This window comes from Melanotaenia boesemani, chromosome 7, assembly GCF_017639745.1.
Source record: "Melanotaenia boesemani isolate fMelBoe1 chromosome 7, fMelBoe1.pri, whole genome shotgun sequence".
In the NCBI taxonomy this organism is placed as follows: domain Eukaryota; kingdom Metazoa; phylum Chordata; class Actinopteri; order Atheriniformes; family Melanotaeniidae; genus Melanotaenia; species Melanotaenia boesemani.
Genome location: NC_055688.1, coordinates 19,116,128 through 19,136,147, shown reverse-complemented (window position 1 = coordinate 19,136,147; position 20,020 = coordinate 19,116,128). Strand labels below are relative to the sequence as shown.

The window sequence follows — 20,020 nt, the reverse complement described above, 5'->3', positions numbered from 1 at the left end:
GTTGGCAGAGAGCAAAAGAGTGAGCATTAACAAAAGAAGTAAAATATTTAGATTCACAGGGGATATCTATTTTTGAAGAGATGTTTTTTGATGAACATTACACTGTACCTGAAAGCACATAAAAGTTAGCAGGGTGTAGACTTGGGAGGCTGTAAGCGGCAGGTATCAAAGACAGCTAATATTCAGAGGGCTAAAGTTAAAGTGCACTGTGATAGCCAGAATGGCTCTCATCTGAGAAGAGAAGATTAAAATCAGTGGGACATCACAGCGAGGCAATATGAAGTGGAAAAGAGAGGAAATTTCTCTCTCATTCCCTCTTTCGCAAAGATGCACACACACTCACACATAATATATCCTCCTACAATAAACCAATTACTTGCCTTTAATATTTTAGAGCCTAATTTCCATTTATATGTCATATATTAAAACGTGCTGGGACGAGCATAGAAAAGAACTGACCCTGAGATATTCACAGTAGGTTAACTGTCCACAAATGGGGAGAAATGAACATCTGGGTGTTTTTGTGTTTTATTGAGACAAATGTCTCCTGCCTGCACAAGCAATTAATGGCCTCCCTTTTAAAAAGTGGAAAATGGTACCATTTGAGTTTTTTTTTTTCTTTTTCAAAGTGGGATAATAGCCTCTCTGCTTTGTTTTAAGAAATAATGGACTTCAAATACAAAATGCATGACTGAGTGAAAGAGATATGAAAAAAAGGTAATCACTATTTTCAGCTAACTGTAGTGTGTGTCCTCTCAGGCACTGATGACAGTTTGCAGTGAATAAAATGTGAGTTGTGATCTTGTTTGTAGGAGATAAAGGCTGTTAAAACAATGAGTCAGAGAATCAGAGTGACTGTCATTTTTACAAGGCCAGTGGAAACAAGCAAGCAAAGAAAGTTAAAATAAGGCAAGAGAAAGGGAGTAAGTTCAAAAGAAGAATTTGTCTAGGAAAAACGACAGAAGAAGCAGCCTTGGCGAAAGGCTGCTTCTTCTCAGTTAACACAATCAGCAATAAACAGCCTGACTCTTCTGGGAAAACATGGCAAACCATCAAGCCTGACTCCCCCACACGCTAACATGTAGACTATCCGAAGATTATTACTGTACACACACCATCAATACAACACAGACCATCCCAGAGTGGGCTGCGCTGTTTTGAGTTGAGCTTAAAATCATTAGATGAAGGCCTTTATTACACTCTAAAGAAGCAGAACTTCAATAACAGCATTTTTTTTTCTTCCAAATACGACAAGCTTTTTAGAGGTTTTCTTTTATCAACCAGAACTATTGTCAGTGAATTAACACAGCTTAGCAGGATTAAATTATTGTGAGTAGCACTCATTGCTGCAACAGTGTTTCGAAAGCCAACAGACACTGCAGGGTCTGGTCAGCGGCTGTTTTTGTTATTTATTCGATTTTTTTTTTTTTTTGGACTGAAAAGTTTCAGTGTCATGTGGGGTGGCTGACCAGGCGAGAGCATGTTTGATCTGAAGCCCGGGTCAGCCCTGACGCTAACAGAGTTATTAGGGGAATTATTAAGGAGAGTCAGAGAGCCAGCTAAACCCCCCACTGATTCCATCATTACTGCCGTTGTAGCCGGGGTCATTACCGCCCTGCTGCTGAGGCTTTGTAGCAGGGATTGAGAATCTGTTAGTGTCCTCACCACACTGGCTCCACAGGGGAAGACTGTGTGTGTGGGGTAGAGTTGTAGAGACAACAGTAAAGGAAAACAGGTGTCAGAGTGAAGAAAACTACTGAAGGATTTGATCAAATCCCCTGAGATGAGAAAAAGGCTGACTTTGTAGCCATCACTTACAGTCAGGCTTTAACCAGGTAACATTTCCAGACCTTTAGAGGAATACTGCAATTTGGGGGCAAGAGAGAGATGAAAAAAGAACAATGAGATGCACGTAAATGTGTTAAGTCTGACAGACATTGCAGAAAACTGAGAATTCCTAATTGAAGTTTTCTAATGTTAATGTTGAATTAGAAAATTACACAATGTTTTAGGAGATTTCAGGAAAGTAAATATATATTATAAATCACAATAAAGCCCAAAAATATTGCAATATAAGTTCTGGGCAACATGGCCCACCCCTAATCATTGAAGGGTGGTTAAAGCTATTTCACTGTGATAAAAACAGCACATTTAGGGTTTTCCATTGTTTTTTTAAGTAACCTCCTTTTCTATCTTTTCATTGTTTATCCTGAGAAGCCCAGACATCACCGTCACAAAGTGGCATATGCCCTTTGTCCGTCAGCCATTGATGTGGGCAATGGAGGAAACATTTTGGAAGAGAAGGGGTGTGAAGTTTGCCAACACCAATCTTGTTTCAAATTGAACTGCAAAGTTCCAGCTGAATGAATTGGCTTTCAAATGCAGGAGGCCATGGCTACACGCATTCAATCCCAGAGTGAATCTGATTTGATCCCAAGAGCTGTACAAAGGCACAACCCACTGATTGATAAAGCGAACTGAGAGGAGATGAGAGGGGGGAAAAAAAGAGAAAAAAGGAGATCCCAGTCAATGGAGAAGACGATACAAAGAGAGAGGGAAGCCAATGCAGCACAGTGAAGGCAGAGAAGAGAGAAAAAGACGAAAGGAAGAAAGCAAGAGGGCAGACTATTAGAATGAAGAATAAAATAACTTGTGGCTGGTCCAGGTTGTTCTACAGGGCCCATTTAATGCCTCGTACACAAATTGTAAAGATGGGAGAAAAAGCAGGGTGGTGACAGAGAGCAGATAGAGATGTCTGTCTGTGATAACAGTTTATTCATCTCTGTGTGGGTGGTAACAATTTTATGTTCACAAAGCACACAGCGACTCCGACATTATACTTGCGTTGACATCAGTGACTGAGGTGTACTTTATATGTAACACATTTTCAGCTCACTGAAAACAGCTTTGATGTTCCTCAAGCAAAACCAGAGTATGGTTTTGCTTGAGGAACATCAAAGCTGAACTTCCCTTGGGGTTAATAAAGAACAATTCATTTTAACTTGATTCAATTCAATTTAAAAAGGCTGATATTACAGGAGGAAGTAATAAATTAAGACTATTCATAGAATTATTTACTGATTGAAAATGTGATTTAGCACAAAGGTGCTATTTTAATAGATAATGAAGCCCTATAGCCTTTCTCATAATGCTTTACGTTGTTATGAGGTGAAACACTATTTATTTTGCCAAAATACAGAAAAAAATATTTTCTTTTTATTTATGTAAGTGATTGCATCTATAGTTTTTTGGGGCGAGTTGTAAAATTTGCATGGAGTTGCATACTAAAATGTGGAAACATTGTGTACTTTTAATTTTATACTGTGTATTTTTTTTTTATAATGTACTGCAAGTATTTATTCAACTTTTTAAAAAGTGTATTTATTTATAATCTACCACTTTGTGAAATGTTGTCACATCAACTATAGAGAGCAAAAACGAAGTTTACAATGTAAAAAGTTTACATTTTGTATACACTATGTGCTGGAAAAATAAATAAATAAATGAAATACTGGTTGGTTTGACCTAAACTATTCCAGTTAATATTTAGTATATTATATGTATATGTAAACATAAAAATTATTAGGTTAAAAGGACTTCCAAGACAAATGTGGTTTAAAAAAATATGCTATTTAAAGAAAAGCAATTGAAACCATGTATTCTAAGGGAAAAAAAATGTGTTAATAAATAAACTTTATGTTAGCAATTAGCTGGAACACATGTTCATGCATGCACTACATTAGCTTCAACACAAATGTTGTCCATTCACAGCTAATCAAAGTGTGTGAATAACAAAAGCAACTTCAAGTTTTTTATGTGTTTGTTTTCTTTTTTATATATATATTAAATTTATTTTATTTTTGATGAACTTTTTTCTTGCTGACCTGTATGTTGTTCTAAAATATAACCAATATTGTGAAAATGTCCCAATACATTTGGTGTAGCTATCATGATAAAAACAAAGTAATGAATCCTCTCCCCAACCTATACAAAATAGCTTTGATCGTATGGCTTAAAAAAATATTTAAAATTTTCAATCAGATCATCCCAAAAGTCAATGGCAAAGAAAAAAAAAAAGAAGATCCACTCTTATAAGATTGAAGTAAAGCTTGAAATCCCTCTTGATTATCATTTCTTTTCTTGGTAAAACTCATTAAACAGTAAGACCCATAAAAGCAGCAGGGGAGATGACAGTCTTGCATTCTGGGTTGTTTTAGGGGCCTCAAAGCGCAATAAGCAGCTGAAAATTGGAGTCTGTTAAAGTCATTTTAAAGAAGTGCTGTTCTTCAACAATGCAAGTAACAAGCAAGAATCTCAAGGAAGGTGGAGATAACAGAACCACTTTTGTTTTTTTGCACCATTTTCTGGGGGCAGCTCTGCAGGCAAGGCATTTACACCTGCTTGCCTCATCTTTCACAATACACAAAACCCCCAAAGTGTGCTTGACTTATAAATATCCACATCTTGTGCCAAAGACAGGCAGAAAAGCAAAGGACAAAACCAACAGGTAACATATATGTGTGATTTAAAAAAAAATAGACAAATGACGATACTTTCCACTAGTGATTTGTTTATCAAATGAGCAGAGAGGATTTGTGTTTCAATGTTACGGAGAGTGTAGAAGAAATATTGGAAGCCTTGATCTCATCACCTAAACCCCCTAAATCGCATTAAAGATTCAGTTAATCAGATGCACTTCAGCTGAAGAAACAATCTGCACAAACACAATAGTAATTCAAACATCTTGTGGACAAACTGCCAACTTTTCAACCACAACTACTTGTATCCATGCAAGGATTACATTTAAATACACCGCATGAATCATGCAACACACAAAAGAGGAAATGAGCGACTATCTCATTTTAGGAATATCCATTCCAGCACCTTTTCAGCAACACTATCTACATCAAAGCTTCTCTCATTGACTTTCAGCTGCACAGACTGGGAGTGGGGGGTAGATATCAAACATTAAACAGCATTTTTCATTCATGAGAAAATCATGTTCTGTTTCAACAATAGCTGGAAAAGAGCTGATTCAGTGAAGCCACTGCAGGGGTAATTGATAGGGATCCAGCAAAGGTAACTCCTGGGGGAATGCTGGATCAGGAATTCCTCGCATGCCAGCAGGAACATGGACTATCTATACAGCTTTCTTTTTTAAAATCCCAGCGGGTGAGAAAGTGAATTCAATAAAGAATTTAAGAAGGCTGAAGTTGAATAACAGCCATGCGTTTGATGAACTACAAATGTTAACTTGTATTTTCTCTCAAGAATCCACCTGGAAAATGTAAATGTCTGTAAATATTTGCTTCTTTTGAATCAAAAATCTGTAATGAAAAATTATTGATCGTTTGAACGTTTTAGTTACTTCAAAAATGTTACACATGTAAAAAAAAGACATACCTATCTCTTCATCAAGCTTTGCAAAAACAGTTCTTTTCAACCCACGTGCCTTTTCCACCTGTATTATGTTGGCAAATCACCTTACTACTGCAGCCTAAGAAAAAAAAATCACTATTTATTTGACAGTACAAAAAAACAAGATGAGTCTTGACCTGGAGGCTTTAAGACAGACAATGCAAAAAAAAAAAAAAAACAAACAAACAAAAAAACTACTGGTAGGCAGACTGGTGTCCAAAGAGATGGTGGGTTTGTGGGAAAAGTTGGAGGATTCTGTGTTGTTATGTCCACACATCCTGACAGAGCTCCGATTTAACTGTTCTTTGTTTGACAGGGCTTTGACTTCCTCCCTCCCACTGCAGCTAGAATTAGAGGGGTGTGCTGCACACACATAACACACTGTCAAAGAAGTGGAAAACAATCAAATTGTCATGGGGGATACATCAAGTGCCTTCATATATCCTCTTCAAAAAAAAAAAAAAAAGACTTTCTCTGCCCCACTTGTGTTATTCATCAGCAACTTAGGTTGAATCGTTGTGTATCCAAGAAACAAACTGGACGCGACAAGGAAAACTCCCAGAGCTTCCTTCGCCAAAGTCTTGTCTCTGCCCTGATGGAGGACTAGTGGACTGGAAAAGGCAAGAAGCATACCAAGCACGGCCATGGCTCAAACATACATGTGCAAGTTCAAGTTTGTGCACAACTTGGAGCACAACAGAAAGCAAAAAACAAATGTAGTTTGCAGGGATGTGGCATTTCTCGCTTTAACAAAAAAAAACACACACAAAGATACAGTGAGAGCACCGAAGACCCTAATTGGCATAGAGAGTTAAATTGAAAGCATGGTGTTGAAATGTGTTAGAAGAAATGCTTGGTTTTAAGATAATTAACATTTCAGTGAGAAAAAAATTGTAGTCACAAGATGAAAGTGTCTTAGCAACTACTGCCTGAGAGGCTAAATGAAGCATGTGTGTGAAGATTAATTAAGGATTGGATGGAAAGACACGACGCCTCCTTACCTTTAGACTGGGAGGAGAAGCAGAGGGAGAGTTGAGCAAATAGGTCAGGATTCTCGAACTTCTCTTCTTTGACTTTGATCCAGAAGCAATTCTCTGCCATTTCCTGAGGCACTATCTGCAATGACACAAGGATTCCATTATCACCACAATCAGAAACCGTCATTTCATCAAACCGCCACTCAAAAGTTCTTCTTGCCAGAAGATGGGGTTTGTGAGTGTTTTTCTGTGTGTGGAAGTACACATGACCTTGTGCAGCATCTTTAGTATCTGAGCAGCAAACGGAAGTGACAAAAAAAAAAGAAGGCGAAATGTGAGGTTTACCATTATGTGAATAAATAGCCAAGCTAAATAATGATGTGTCAACAAACCCAAAGCGAACTGAAACATTAAAGATCTGTATCTTTGCAATTCTGCATACAGAAACACGACTGAACACGAAGATATCAAAGAATCAACCAAACATCAACAAACTGAAACAACAGCATGCCACAGATATGACTTTTATCTCCTCTTCTTCCATTCCTCCATTCTGTCCAGTACAAAAGAAATGTGCTAAAATAGATGTTAAAACATAAACAAACCCATTTAACAGGTTGCAGTCATTACCACCTGATAATGTCTGACACTACACTTTCACTATTTACTTTAAGTGCAATGGTGAGAGCTTTTTTTTTTAATCAAAGGTCCAGAGTAGCAATTCACCTTTTGCACAGTTGCCATTAACCTCCTCAAAACCACAGTAATTACATAAAGACAGTGACATATGTTACTTCTGCAATGCTGACAGCTGCTGGGCAATCATTCTCAAGACTATATACCAACAGTGATGAGTGCAGCAGTGTTATAGAGTCTCTGGGTGCTTTCATGGAGGCTTAGGAAAATTCCAACATGAGCTTGTTTTCTGTGAAGTGTAGATAACAAAGTGAGTCTGCACTCTTATTTGCTCTCATTCAGTACACTTTAAGTCATAGAGTGCACTCTGTCATGTCAAATGGTAAAACAAGAGCTGTGGAAAAAAAAAAATAATGTCACAATTCAAATCTAAGATACTGTATGTTTCCATTTTACAACCACTGGTACTAACACTGTATGAGTGTGTCTGAATAAGAAAAAACATCTGTAGATTCTAAACAAGGTTAAAGGTGATAAATAAAGGCAGACAATTTTTATCATTTTTCTATTACAAACTGTTGTTCAGTACAGACAAGAAACCGAGCAGCTTTTATTTCCTAGTAAAATGGTTAAAATGAGTCACACAGTGGCTTGCAAAAATCCCCCCCTCCCTTGCTGTTTTTGCACTTTGTGGAGCCACCTTTTGCAACAACTACAGCTGCAAGTCTGTAAGAGTATGTTTCTATGAGCTCTGCACATCTAGCCATTGGGATTTCTGCCACTTCTTCCAAGCAAAATTGCCCTAGCTTCAAGTTGGATGGATTCTGATTGGTGTACAGCATGCAATCATGCCACAGATTTTAAGATGGACTAAGGTCTTGGATTAGGCCCCTAGGACACATTTAAACTATTCCCCTAAAGAATTCCAGTGTTGCTTCAGCAGTATGCTGAATGTCCACTTCCAGTCCACAAGGGCCACTGCCCTGCAGGTTTTAGGTTTCTTCCTGCTACAAACCACCTGATTCAAATGAAAGCCAACAGTTTGTCAAGTTCTGCACAAGCCAAACAATAATTCCTTCATTTCAATCAGGTGTGTTGGAGCAGAAAAACATCTAAAACCCACAGAATAGGAACCCCTGAGGATTGGCGTTGGGCATCCCTGGTTAAGGATTATTGCCCTGCTGAAAAGTGAGACTGTCCCAGTGTCATATGCATGAAAAACTGAAACAGATTTCCCTGTTCTGGCACCATCTAGTATTTATTAAGTTCTGATTGGTTAACTAGGCCTTGCCCATGAAAAAAAAACACATTACCACAGCATGATACCGCCACCACCATGCTTTAATGAGGGGATGGTGTTCTTGTGGTGAAAATGAATGCCGTATTTTTCAAATCACTCTTCCAATAAAGCCCAGCACTGTGAACTGAATGGTTTATAGCAGGGCTATTCAATTCGGTCCTACGAGGGCCGCAATCCAGCAGGTTTTCCATGTATCCCTGCTTCAGCACACGTGCATCAAATTAAATGGATCTAACAGCCAATCAAGTTCTGCACAATGACTAATTAATTTGAGTCAGGTGTGTTGAAGCAGGGATACATGGAAAACCTGCTGGATTGCGGCCCTCGTAGGACTGAATTGAATAGCCCTGTTTATAGTGGCCTTATGAACTGATAAACAAGTCTTTGCTGGTCTCTAGGCAGATTTACCTTGAGAGGAATATACCATATTCTTTCTATTTTATGATAATGGATTAAATAGTGCTCGATCAGATTTAGTTACCATCTAAGTACCAGAACTTATCTAGGAGCTGTAGAGTAAAGGCATGAGTACACACAGCAATTTCCTAAATCATTTTGGTTCATTTATCTCACCAATTATGAGTATATTTTGTAAATATTTTCAGCTACTTTGTCAGATAATTCTGATAATCTCATGGAATTGGTGATTTTTTTTCCTCATAAATTTATCACTGAAATGTTTTTCATGTCGCCTGCCTTTTCCACTACTCTCTATATTCGGATTCATTTTATTTAATTGTTTGTGTTATTTGTTTGCTGTTTATTAGTCTATACATTGAAAACTTTCAAATTTCTCTGTATTAATTTGCATTTAATATTTGTACATTGTGGGGGCCATTTTATCACTAATTATCCATTTATATTAGCTCTAAGCTTTCAATGTTTAATAAACTCAGCTGACATTGCTTTTTGACCAAAGGATATTTGTTTTGCAATTTTCTTATTATTTTATTATTGAACTCTGGGGCCATTAAGTAAGTGTGGGAGTTTCCAACTGAGCCTGAGCAAAATAAAGACAGCTTATCTATTTTTAAGAGAAGGCAATTGTTTGAGCTAGTCAGCTAATGTCAAGCTTAAATTTTAGTCCGTCTCATGGCACTTTGAACAACAGAAGTTTATTTTTTCATCTCACTGCACCCATGTTAACTTTATCCTGTTACCTCATTTACTTATGAATATATGTATTCATTTATCCTATATTATCCTAAAATGTGATTATACAAATGGCAGTAGGTTTGGGTTTATAGCTGAAATTGAAGGGACTACAGAATTATACTGTATGTAAGCAGAAAAATCAAACTAAAAAATGAGTAGTGCTGACATTTTGTGTGGTTGTACCTGACTTGTCTCAGATGCCTCTAACTAATAACACACTGCCATCATGTCCCTAACCTGACTGTGGAATTTCTACTGTAACTGAAACTGTCATTTGGGACAATATTTACACTGTATGTCTGTAGGTGTTGCAGCAAATTATGGACAAAAACTGTATGTTCATGTCTGTGTGAGCAGTGCTGTTTTTGAACATGCATGAACAAACAGGACAGAAGAGAAATCCCCATTGTTCTTCTCTCCTCTTTACATAATTGAATAGTATTCACTCCTGGTACTTCTGCGCTTACATCTGCTTCACACAGAGAAGGCGGAAGACTCATGTCCCACATAATCGGCAAAAGGGACACAGGTTGTTTTTCCTCAGGTGGTTATGAATTTCATTTGCATCATCAAACTAAATTTCCTGTGGAGGCGAGGTTAATGGTCCTGGACATTACCTGTTTCTGTGCACTTTCCCAGACAATGGACATTTGCTCTGAACTGCATGCACACAAATCATACATGCAAAACTGCATTAACACTGCTTACAAAAATTATGATATTCATAACATCAAGGCACAAACACAAACACAGCCTGTTCCTTGTGTTAAGAAACAAAGATGTTTTCCCTACTAAAATCAAAGTGGCTATGATACCTCACACTGATTATGACTCTATAGCATTTGCATCTGTGCATTTGATGATTGCATATGTCAAACCCCTCAGTTAAGCTTCTCCACTTAGTGGTATGGGGGTGATGTTGGGTGACTGATGCAGCTATGTCATGGCTAATTGAAAGATGTACCTCTCTTTCTCCTCTAAGTAGTTTTTACACTGTGCTGCATTTAAAAGGGCAAAATTAAGACTACTGTGTACAGTGAAGTCACCTTCTCATTCACCACTGCCAGTCACACAGTTACAAGCATCAGTTTATCACCGGCCAGGTCACTCACTGACCTCAGCAGGGGTATAGCCTGAACCCCACAACTTAGAGATGTGCTTGACGTCACTGTCCTGATAAGTTGGGACCCATCAAAACTGCATAATACGTAAAGATGAAGTGATGTTAATCTTGATTAAAGATCAAAAACTACCTGCAGTAAAACATGCTCAGCTCAGGTGTGGTGATACAAAATGAGTTCCTGCACTGACTGACATTTTAGTTAGTTGTTGTTGTTATTGATGATGATGTTTTTTTTTTTTTTTGTCAACTGATTTGTAGATTCACCCTTTTTGTCTCAAAACAGAATTTTGTCTATAACAGAATTACTTGTTTCTTTTTAAAGTTCCTGTTTGGTTTGTTTTGTTGTTTTTTTTTCCATTTTTTTGAAAGCATGGTTAAAAATCTGATGTGGAAGTCGTTCTGTTTAAAGAACTTGAGATCTTTAAAAACGCTTTTCCATTACAGTAATTTTGCAGACACTTTTATCCAAAGCCAAAGTGGTTAGGCAGTAACGGTAAGGGTCTTGCCTAAGGACGGAAATGGAAGGTGTTATTATTTGTCCCCTTGGGGCTCAAACTCTGCATGGAAACGGATGTTCTACCAACTGAACTATCCAGCCAGTCCTCTTATACTACTTTTGAAGTATAAGAGGACATAGAAGAATTCCCAGTTCAGGCTTTCCCCCTTTATAGCTGTTCTGTTAAGTCCTTTTTTGTTAGATTATAAAAATACTTGAAAGCAAAAACAAAGGTAGCTGATTTAGGGAGTTGTATGGATCTCATATGGAAGTAAAAATCAAACCTCATGTTATAGTTTGCAGTGTCATCTTAAGAACTGGTGTTTTAGCATTCTTTGATATTCCTGTATGTCAGTAACATAAGAGCTGTGTAGTAAAGCCCAGGTATTATCAGGTGTGTTGGTATTTTAAAAGGATAGTTCATTTGATTTGTTAACTTAGTCTAAAATAACAAAAATATTGAGCAAAAACACATTTTCTTCTGTTTCCTCTTTTCTTCTTTGCGAAAATGTTTGGTTTAATTCCACTTAAACCATCACCCTACTAACATGATGTCAAAAGTCCCAGTTTGACATTTTGTTTGTTGTCAGTAATTGCAGACTAAAAAGCCAGGTCAGAAAACGATCATCCAAAAACAAATTCCAGTGACAAAATGATAAATTATCTTTGGTAAATATAAAGCTGAGATGCAGAAGATTACACCCCTGAAATTGTGTTCAATTGTGATGGTAATATAAAACCTTTTATTCCTTCAATTATTATAAAAATGCATAAATCCAAAGATATCTGAGCAGTGAAAATTGTTTACTATTGAATTCTTTAAAATAGATGCTGAGCATGTAATTGTGTGGCCGGCAGCTGAACAAGTATTGGACTGGATTAAGAGTGCATTAGAAGAAAATTACGAAAAAAAAAAAAAAAAACTTCTGTTTTGAAGTTTAAAGTCTGCATGTAATTGTGTATGTGGGCTGCACAATGTACCATTCACCAACGCAAGCACAAAATGTTTATTTGTTTTTAAACAGACCTTATATTTAATAGAATAATCACTGACATTGTTAGTGAGCATGAAAGGATCTATTACAGATAAGTATTAGCATGTTATTCACCAACAGATTAGCATACCTTGTTCCAGTTGACCCTCTTCATCACAGTTTCAGGCTTGTAGACCTTCTTGGGCTCGAGTCCATAAGGCAGCTTGACGACAGGCAATGAAGGAGGAGGTGGAGGACCACCAAAGCCTCCAAAGGGAGGTGGAGGAGGTGGGGGTCCACAACCTGGTGGTGGCGGTGGTGGTGGAGGTCCTCCACCTGGAGGTGGGGGAGGTGGAGGGGGTGGCGGAATCCCAGCATGGCCAGGGAGAGGAGGAGGAGGAGGGGGAGGTGGGGGACAGCCACCAGGCGGTGGAGGAGGTGGTGGTGGTGGTGGAGGTGCTGCACCGCCTGGTGGTAGAGGTGGTCCTCCAGTTGCTGCTGGGCCCGCTGCAATCTGCAAATACAAGGAAGAGATATCAGCGACACACCACCTGGTGACTGAGGATCCTTTGGGTAAAAAGCAAAACATGATGACTTCAAAAAGATTAAAAAATACTAAATCAATGAGGAAGCCATCATGTTCTGCAACCGGCACTTCTTTTAGTAAATGCATCCTTAAATGTTTATCCATTAATACGCCACGCTTGGTGGATGCAATGATAACAAAAACGTGTCTGCAAATTCAGAGCACGCTAGTGTGCCATGGCTTTTTTTGGTTCGCTAACTTTTCTGAGGTGAGATTTTTCTTGATTTGTTTTCCATCTTCCACATGAAATGGTTTCTTTAAACATTTAATGGAACAGTGTTTATTTTAACTCACATCCTTTGACTGAATAACCTTGGTAATAACAAAAAGTAAAGATGGTCTAAAGTCACTGAATGAAGTGCACAGATACAATAAGAAGTAGCGACTGAACTCAGTTATTGTTACACTTAAGTACACTTTTTATATATGATGTCATGATTTTAAAATTACATAAAAATGGATTTCCTTTTCGACCTTGGGATGGGCTCCAGCCCCTCCCTGAACCTGCATTGGAACAAATGGATATAGACAATGGATGGATGGATTTCCTTTTCACATCACGCTACAGTATTTCAAAATAATATAGTTACAGCTTCAGTGCAGAAAAATTCATCTGCATTTATTTCTACTTGTTCTCTGGAGATATCGAGCGGTCTTATCTACAGCAATGATGTTAAGCACAACCAGATGTTTTTTTTTCCAGAAAATACTGAAATCCTAATGCTTTATATGAAAAGCTTTGTACTGGACAAACAGCTGATCTATTGTGCTCATTAATCCCCACAAACGTGCTTTAAATACTAGTTTAAATGTTGCGAAAGGAGAAAGAACAAAAACTGACTACTGTTTAAATTTACAAGAGATAGGAATGTTGAATTCCCATCAAGTGCTTATTATACGTTCTCACAATGGTGGCTATTAAACAGTAGACAGGGATGTAATTATGACCTGAGACTGATAACACTCCTTCAGCCCTTTGACATGTCAACACAAACTATTAAAAAAAAAAAGTTTAGGAAGGAAAAAGAGGTTGTGCAAATACCACAAATACGCTGTTCCTCCAGTAGAGTTAGATGAGATGTCAGCTTTCACCAAAAAAACAAAAAAAAAAAAAAAAAGATTTCCACTTGCACTTCTCATTTCCAAAAGCAATTCCCCGCTACATATATTTCCCCAGCCACTTGATTGTGTGCTTAAAATGTAATTGGCTCCATATTTAAAGACACTACATAATGTTTCATTAAATAATGGCATTGGTAGATTGTTTACTGGAGTTTGAATTAAAAAGGTGTTCAGAAAAACAGCTTCTCACGCAGATTCCTTAGAAACATCCACTGGAAATAAAAATGTACTGCTTACAAGTTTGTCAAACTTTCATGTTTAATACAAAGAAATCAAATTAATTTTGGAGCTGAATTAGAGCTGTTTTAGTACTTCTTCTCTCCGATCTACCCAATCATAAGCTCTATGCTCCATCCGACTCTTAGGATCCAGTATCAAACATTCCCAAAACATTTTATGGTATATTAAAAATTAAGTGTTTTTTTGTTGTTTTTTTTAAGTGTTGTTTCACATTGAATGTGATCAGATTGTATATTTTGTTTTGCAACTAAGCAGGCATATTCTGTATGTGTATGTCATATAAAAACATACAATCTTAGAACTAAACTAGCAAGCAGAGATCTATTTTTAGCAGCTTTAAAACAACCCCCTCCCTGTCATTTCCTACTCTACGCATATGTCTTTAATTTATGCACTGTGAAGTACTCTTTGATTATATACTTTTTATAAACTTTTGAGTCTATCCAAGATATTTCTTAACTTTTGCAGAGTCCACCTACAGCTGTATAAAGCAGACAAGCAAGCTAATAAAAAAATCTAACGTTCTATTTCGATTTACACTCCTTTGGACTTATTGAGGAGGTCAGTGTGGAAGCTAATTAAGTCTGAATGTAATGTGATTCAATCTTTGCCCCAGTCTCATCTCTGATAGGAAAATTCAATTACAAGTATTTACTTATAAAAATTTCATCAAACGAGTTGGGAATGTCTGTGGTTACAAAATTTACCATTGCTTCTAAGTGTTATTTAGCTTGATCAGACACCTATATATACATACAGTACATATTGAATGTGTCAAATGTCTTTTGATTGATGTTATTTATTTTACAGATTAGTCATTTCAAGAGCTTAAACATCACACTGTTTGTGCCATTTATTAATCAAAACTCATTAGACATTTTACACTATGAATACAATCTTAATTTAAAGGAAATTCAAATCAGTATTTTAAAAGATTAAAGGGTAAGCATCAAGCATGCAAAGAGGGAAATAAATCAGTCCCATATGAAGACAAAAGAGATGCATCTTTCATCCTCTTTTCTTTTTATTTGGATTTCAAGGTGACTAAATGTGAGATTTATGTCAAGGGCCACACATGCAAAGAGGACACCCACCTTGGCTTCAGATTCCCTGATGAGTCTCTGAGCCTCTTTGAGCTTGTCTTTTTCAATAGTTAACTGTGCAGATACAACACACACACACACACCAGAGATCCACACCATGGGAACACACACATCGCAACAGACAAAAAGGGCAACAAAGAGGCACAAATGGGGGTGGGTTAGATAGACAGATGAACACTAGTATACTTCAACAGGTAGAGCTCACAAAAACATGATAAAGCCAGAAAAGAGGCAGAGAAAAGAAGGAGACTTCTTACACAGTTAATGACAGTGTCAGTACACTATTATAATCCCATTATGTCAGAATGAGCTATTTCATGTGCAAAAGGCAGAGTGTGCTGTACTTTTAAACCTAAAACAAGATGTAATCTATCTTCAAAAGAACATCAGTGTAGAGCAATGACTGTATGAAAGGAACACAGAACGCCGTCACAGACAGCTGGTGCACCTTCAAAAACCTTCTTCCATTTCCATTGTTTTTTATTCTCTCTCTTTCTGGCATCGCAAAATACATTTCAACTCAACACTCTCAGATGTGTGATGGGCATTGATTTCCCTGTACAGCCTTTGTTTTAGAAATGCACCCATTGTGCTTTGATATTTCACTCTGCGCAACCTTGCCAAAAGAAAGAGGATGGGAGAATATTCTGCAGCAACTGAAATAAATAAATAAATATATATATATATGTGTGTGTGTTTTCCGGTCAATCTTTGGGTGCACCTCTTACTATGGTTTTTAAAGAACTAAATATTTAATGTGTATAATGGAAAAAGAGAGGGAAACTTTTTAGTTGGATGGCTTTAAAAAAAAAAACTTTTTTTATTATTTTCAAGAATCTTTGAAAACTATAGTAAAGTGGAATATTTAAAGCTAAAAGAACTTTTATCTTATACTCCACCCTTTGGGATTTAAAGTTATAGACTTTAAGACATCCAAGAAAAGAAAAGTCATAGAGATTCTCAACAGCTATTTTTCTCCTTGCTTTCTAAGGTCTTCTGTCCATCATTTGAAGTAAACTGTCAAAATACGGACACAATTTATTGCAGCCTCGAATGATAGTATTTCTGCCTTTACAATCAAACTTGGCTCTACCTCACAACAACAAAGCCCACATAATGGGAGCTTCATTGTGAGTTCTGGTGCCGTTGTCAGTTGAGTCAAATTGTATAATCAGTCAGAGTAAATGGCAGCCTGGCTTTAAAAGACATAGAGTGGTCCATTACACCTCCAGCTCCTCTGGGGGCTTTGCTGGGTCAGCTACAAGACGGCCAGGTTGTTAAAACCTATTAATGGGATGGCGCAGAGTGTTCCAGCACACCACTGCAGCGCTACATTATTCATCACATCCACAGCCAATTCAGTGAATAGCTTTCCTTTTTTTTTTCTTTTTTCTTTTGCCTTGAATGGTTGCGAGCAAAGGTTTGGGGAATAGTGAATGAGTTCCACTTTCTTGTGATTTCAATGTCCTTTGTTGATGTTTACAAGCAGAACTTCTACTGAGCTCAATTGGGAGATAATCAAACAGACACATCAAACATGCTGTTTGTTACAATGCCAAAGTTCCAGAGAAAGGCTCTCGTTAAATGTGTTGGTTCACAAACATAGCACAGAGAAGTGACTCAGACATGCATGTGTTTTAATATCGACAGGATTTCAGTCTAGGAGATGAAAGGTAAGGGTTAGTGCTTGCTTCATTCATATTCAGCAAAACGGCTGTGATCGCAGTGCTGCTTTGATGGACAAACTGAACGCATGTCCTCACACCAGTTAATGACTTCTCTAAGGCTCCTGTCTAACGTAGACTAGGTTGCAAAGTGCAGTCTGCACAGCCTAGTCTTCCTGAAGATGCAGAATCACAGCTGTTTGTGTAACATTGTGGATTCCATTGTTGAGGCAGGACTTCAACCATCTTTGTGAACACCTTTCTAAAACTAGAGTTTTAATGACTGAATCGGCTTTTTAAAAGTTATCTTTCCCTAAAAACAGGTAAATTTATCCAAAACAATATCTCAACTGCAAATTTTTTATAAGCTTGTGGCAACTTTCATGCAAATCAAATAATTGTATTCCTGTTGTAAACGTGAGATTCTCCAGACCTGACTAGTCTTTAAAGGAACATTTAGACAAACACTAAGAAAGATGGTCTGACTTTCCTGAGCTCATCCATTCTACACAAACTGTTAATGTGTAATAGTCATTAGGCTGTCAAAAGACACTGACCTGTCAGAGTCAGGAAAAGGTGTGTGGCAAAAACATGTGGAAACACGGAAGAAAAAGCTCCAACATTAGAAAAAGTGCACACAGAAGCAAGATGCAAGAAAAGAGAGAGCAAAGGAGAAAGGATCGAGTAGCTGGAAGGAGCTTTAGGTAAAAAGTTGTGCTGTATTTTGTAAAGAATCTGCCAGTAAGAAGTATAACAGCTCATATTCAACAGAACTATAAAACTAAAAGGAAAAAAAAAATCTTCTTAACCTGACCTGGGCTAGAACAGCCAAGGATTTTACTTGATAACAGGCTTTATTGTGGACTAACCGTAAGACTGATTGCTAAAGAACTTCAGTAACAGGATGTGACAACTGTGAAAACTCTGCTTGCAGGTGCATCAGATGGAAAGTGCAAACATAAATGAATGTTTGAGAGAAAAAGCCATTTCTGGACGAGATCCAGCCGTACCATCTTCCGATGCTGGTTTACCGTATATTAAATTCCATAAGCAAACAGGAAAACTGGCCTTTTATCCCAAGGTAGTACTAAAGTGTTTAAAATTGGGTAAAGGGGGAAATAGCAGTCATTTTCTGTGCTCAAAATGGAGGGTTTTGCCAGGGAAGAAATGATGTAGAAGCCAGGAAAAGAAATGCAATCCATCTCTGTGATGATAGAATTTCATAGAAAAAGCTTCAACAGAGCAATTCGCTTATACAAAGAGCTACAACTTAGGAAGGAGATTGACCCTTTATTAAATCAAATGTTCTTGCATGGATGATAACTCCCACTTACAGCAGCTTCACAGTTGTAAGTGGGGTGGAAAGGTATCATTCTGACCAACTCAAACCTTTTTCCACACTCATCATTACTCACAAATGCTAGGATTTTTTTCAGACAAACTGATTATCAAGGGGAAAAAAAACTTTCAAGCTGATTAAAAGTGCTTTTGAATCTTTGCTTTTTAAGTAACTCATCTTTCTTAGTTTTTTTTTATTTATTTTTTACAGTGTGTAATTGTTTTAAAGAGTGCTGGGATTTCATTTTGTGGATTTACCTGGGACTCCAAGGTCTGAATCTTTGTCTCCAACTCTTTAAGTCTCTCTTCCTTCTTTTGAGAGTCAGCCTGGGCCTCCTGCCGTGCGCTGAACTCCTCATCAAACTGCAAGAAAAAAGACACAAGTGCGTCTGCGTGCAGGTAATAAACACCGTATACAGAAGTAAACACACACACAAATAGGTAGGTAAGCAGCAGGGTGTCTCCTGAGAGTGGCCATGGGGCACATCAACACACACCAAAACACACCTTCTTACACTTTCTGGCCAATTTCCATTCATAGCCCTTGTGGCCAAAGAGCCCTGTTGTCCTTTGACTTTGTTTCAGGGTTGGTTTTCATGTATGTTGATGGATCTAACCTTTGCAGAAACCAAGACATGTCGCAACAATGATTTCACCAGCCCAGCAGGGTGCACAGTGGGATGATGGGACATGAGTCTTGAGATAAAAAACATTTCCAGGACCCCTGGTGTCATCAGATTGTAGTAGAGACTCTGGATTTCATACTTAAAACATTACGTTAGTTTGAAGTTTATGTCTTTAATATGATTAAAAATGCTTCTTAAAGTCAAGAAAGTAACAGTGTTAAATTTAATCAAATAATAATAAAGAATTAAAGAGACTGGCCACCTGGAAATGCAGAATTGCATCAAAGGTGTCCGCCCATAACTTAACTCTCCCTGGTGCTGTGCACAAATAAGTATACATCAGAACATCAGCATTGATTCTTGTAATGCTGATACGGATCATGTAGCGTCACAGCCAGGTATTGATCAGGGCATGGAAAATCAATAGCTTGTCTGGGAGCTCTGGGGAAGAAAAAACTTTGTTGATGGGAGCTTGCCAACCAAAAGGGAGCTGTTGGAGTGATTAATGTCTCACCTTTTTGGAGTACTCTGCAGCTTTCTGTTCACTCTCCTCAACTTTGGCTTTATCCACACACTGATCTGCAAGACAAGTCGGCCACAGTCATATCGGATACTTCAAAGCTTTCTTAGGCTGCAGCCTGCATCATTAGCCCTTCATGTCAGGTTTACAAGCAGACACGGACACCTAAACATAACAGACTGAGTGGGACTCAAATCTACATCTGGAATCCTCATTTGGTCTTAAAAATGTTTTCAGTCATGGGTGCTATTCATCATAAATGAAAATATCAAACATGTTTGGAGAGAAATGATACTTCACTCTTTCCCTCCCAATCCTTGGCTTTTCTATTTGTGTTATTCAATGTCATGAAAACTGAATATGGTTGCGAATTATTTTACCAAGACTACAGATGACCGTAAGTCCAAGGCTCATAAAAAGCTTACTAAAATATTTTTTTGATCTTACACACTGTCCTACCATCATTGCTTAATATCTGTTGCAAACAGGCCTCACAGGAAATGATTTAAGTCCTATCAGCGATCAAAATCAAGCTCGATATGTAGTGTGATCAGTGTTTTGTCATCAGTAGTGTGATTTAGAGTTTTAAAGCTATCTTTCTGTCCAAACTGATGCAGGACCACTAAACTGGAAATGGCAACATAACTCAGCAAGTGTTTTATATGTTTACATCAAACTTGGTGTATGAACTTGGAACTCTTTTCTGAGGTTTTTGGAAAAATATTGTGTTATTTGACCACTG

At 37.6% G+C, this 20,020-nt stretch overlaps 1 protein-coding gene across 7 annotated transcripts in view; it reads right to left on the bottom strand.

The window, feature by feature from the left end:
* Nucleotides 1-20,020, bottom strand: part of diaph2 (diaphanous-related formin 2) — a 367,693-nt gene that overhangs the window by 215,305 nt on the left and 132,368 nt on the right. For 5 of the 7 annotated variants that reach the window (XM_041989577.1, XM_041989581.1, XM_041989579.1 and 2 more), the window contains 5 exons: nt 19,273-19,337; nt 18,391-18,495; nt 15,122-15,184; nt 12,231-12,593; nt 6,420-6,534 (listed from right to left, as the gene is read on the bottom strand). In XM_041989577.1, coding sequence (XP_041845511.1) covers nt 6,420-6,534; nt 12,231-12,593; nt 15,122-15,184; nt 18,391-18,495; nt 19,273-19,337 — 711 coding nt within the window. The remainder of the gene's footprint in view (nt 1-6,419; nt 6,535-12,230; nt 12,594-15,121; nt 15,185-18,390; nt 18,496-19,272; nt 19,338-20,020) is intronic. The other 2 variants (XM_041989580.1, XM_041989582.1) reach the window with 1 other exon arrangement.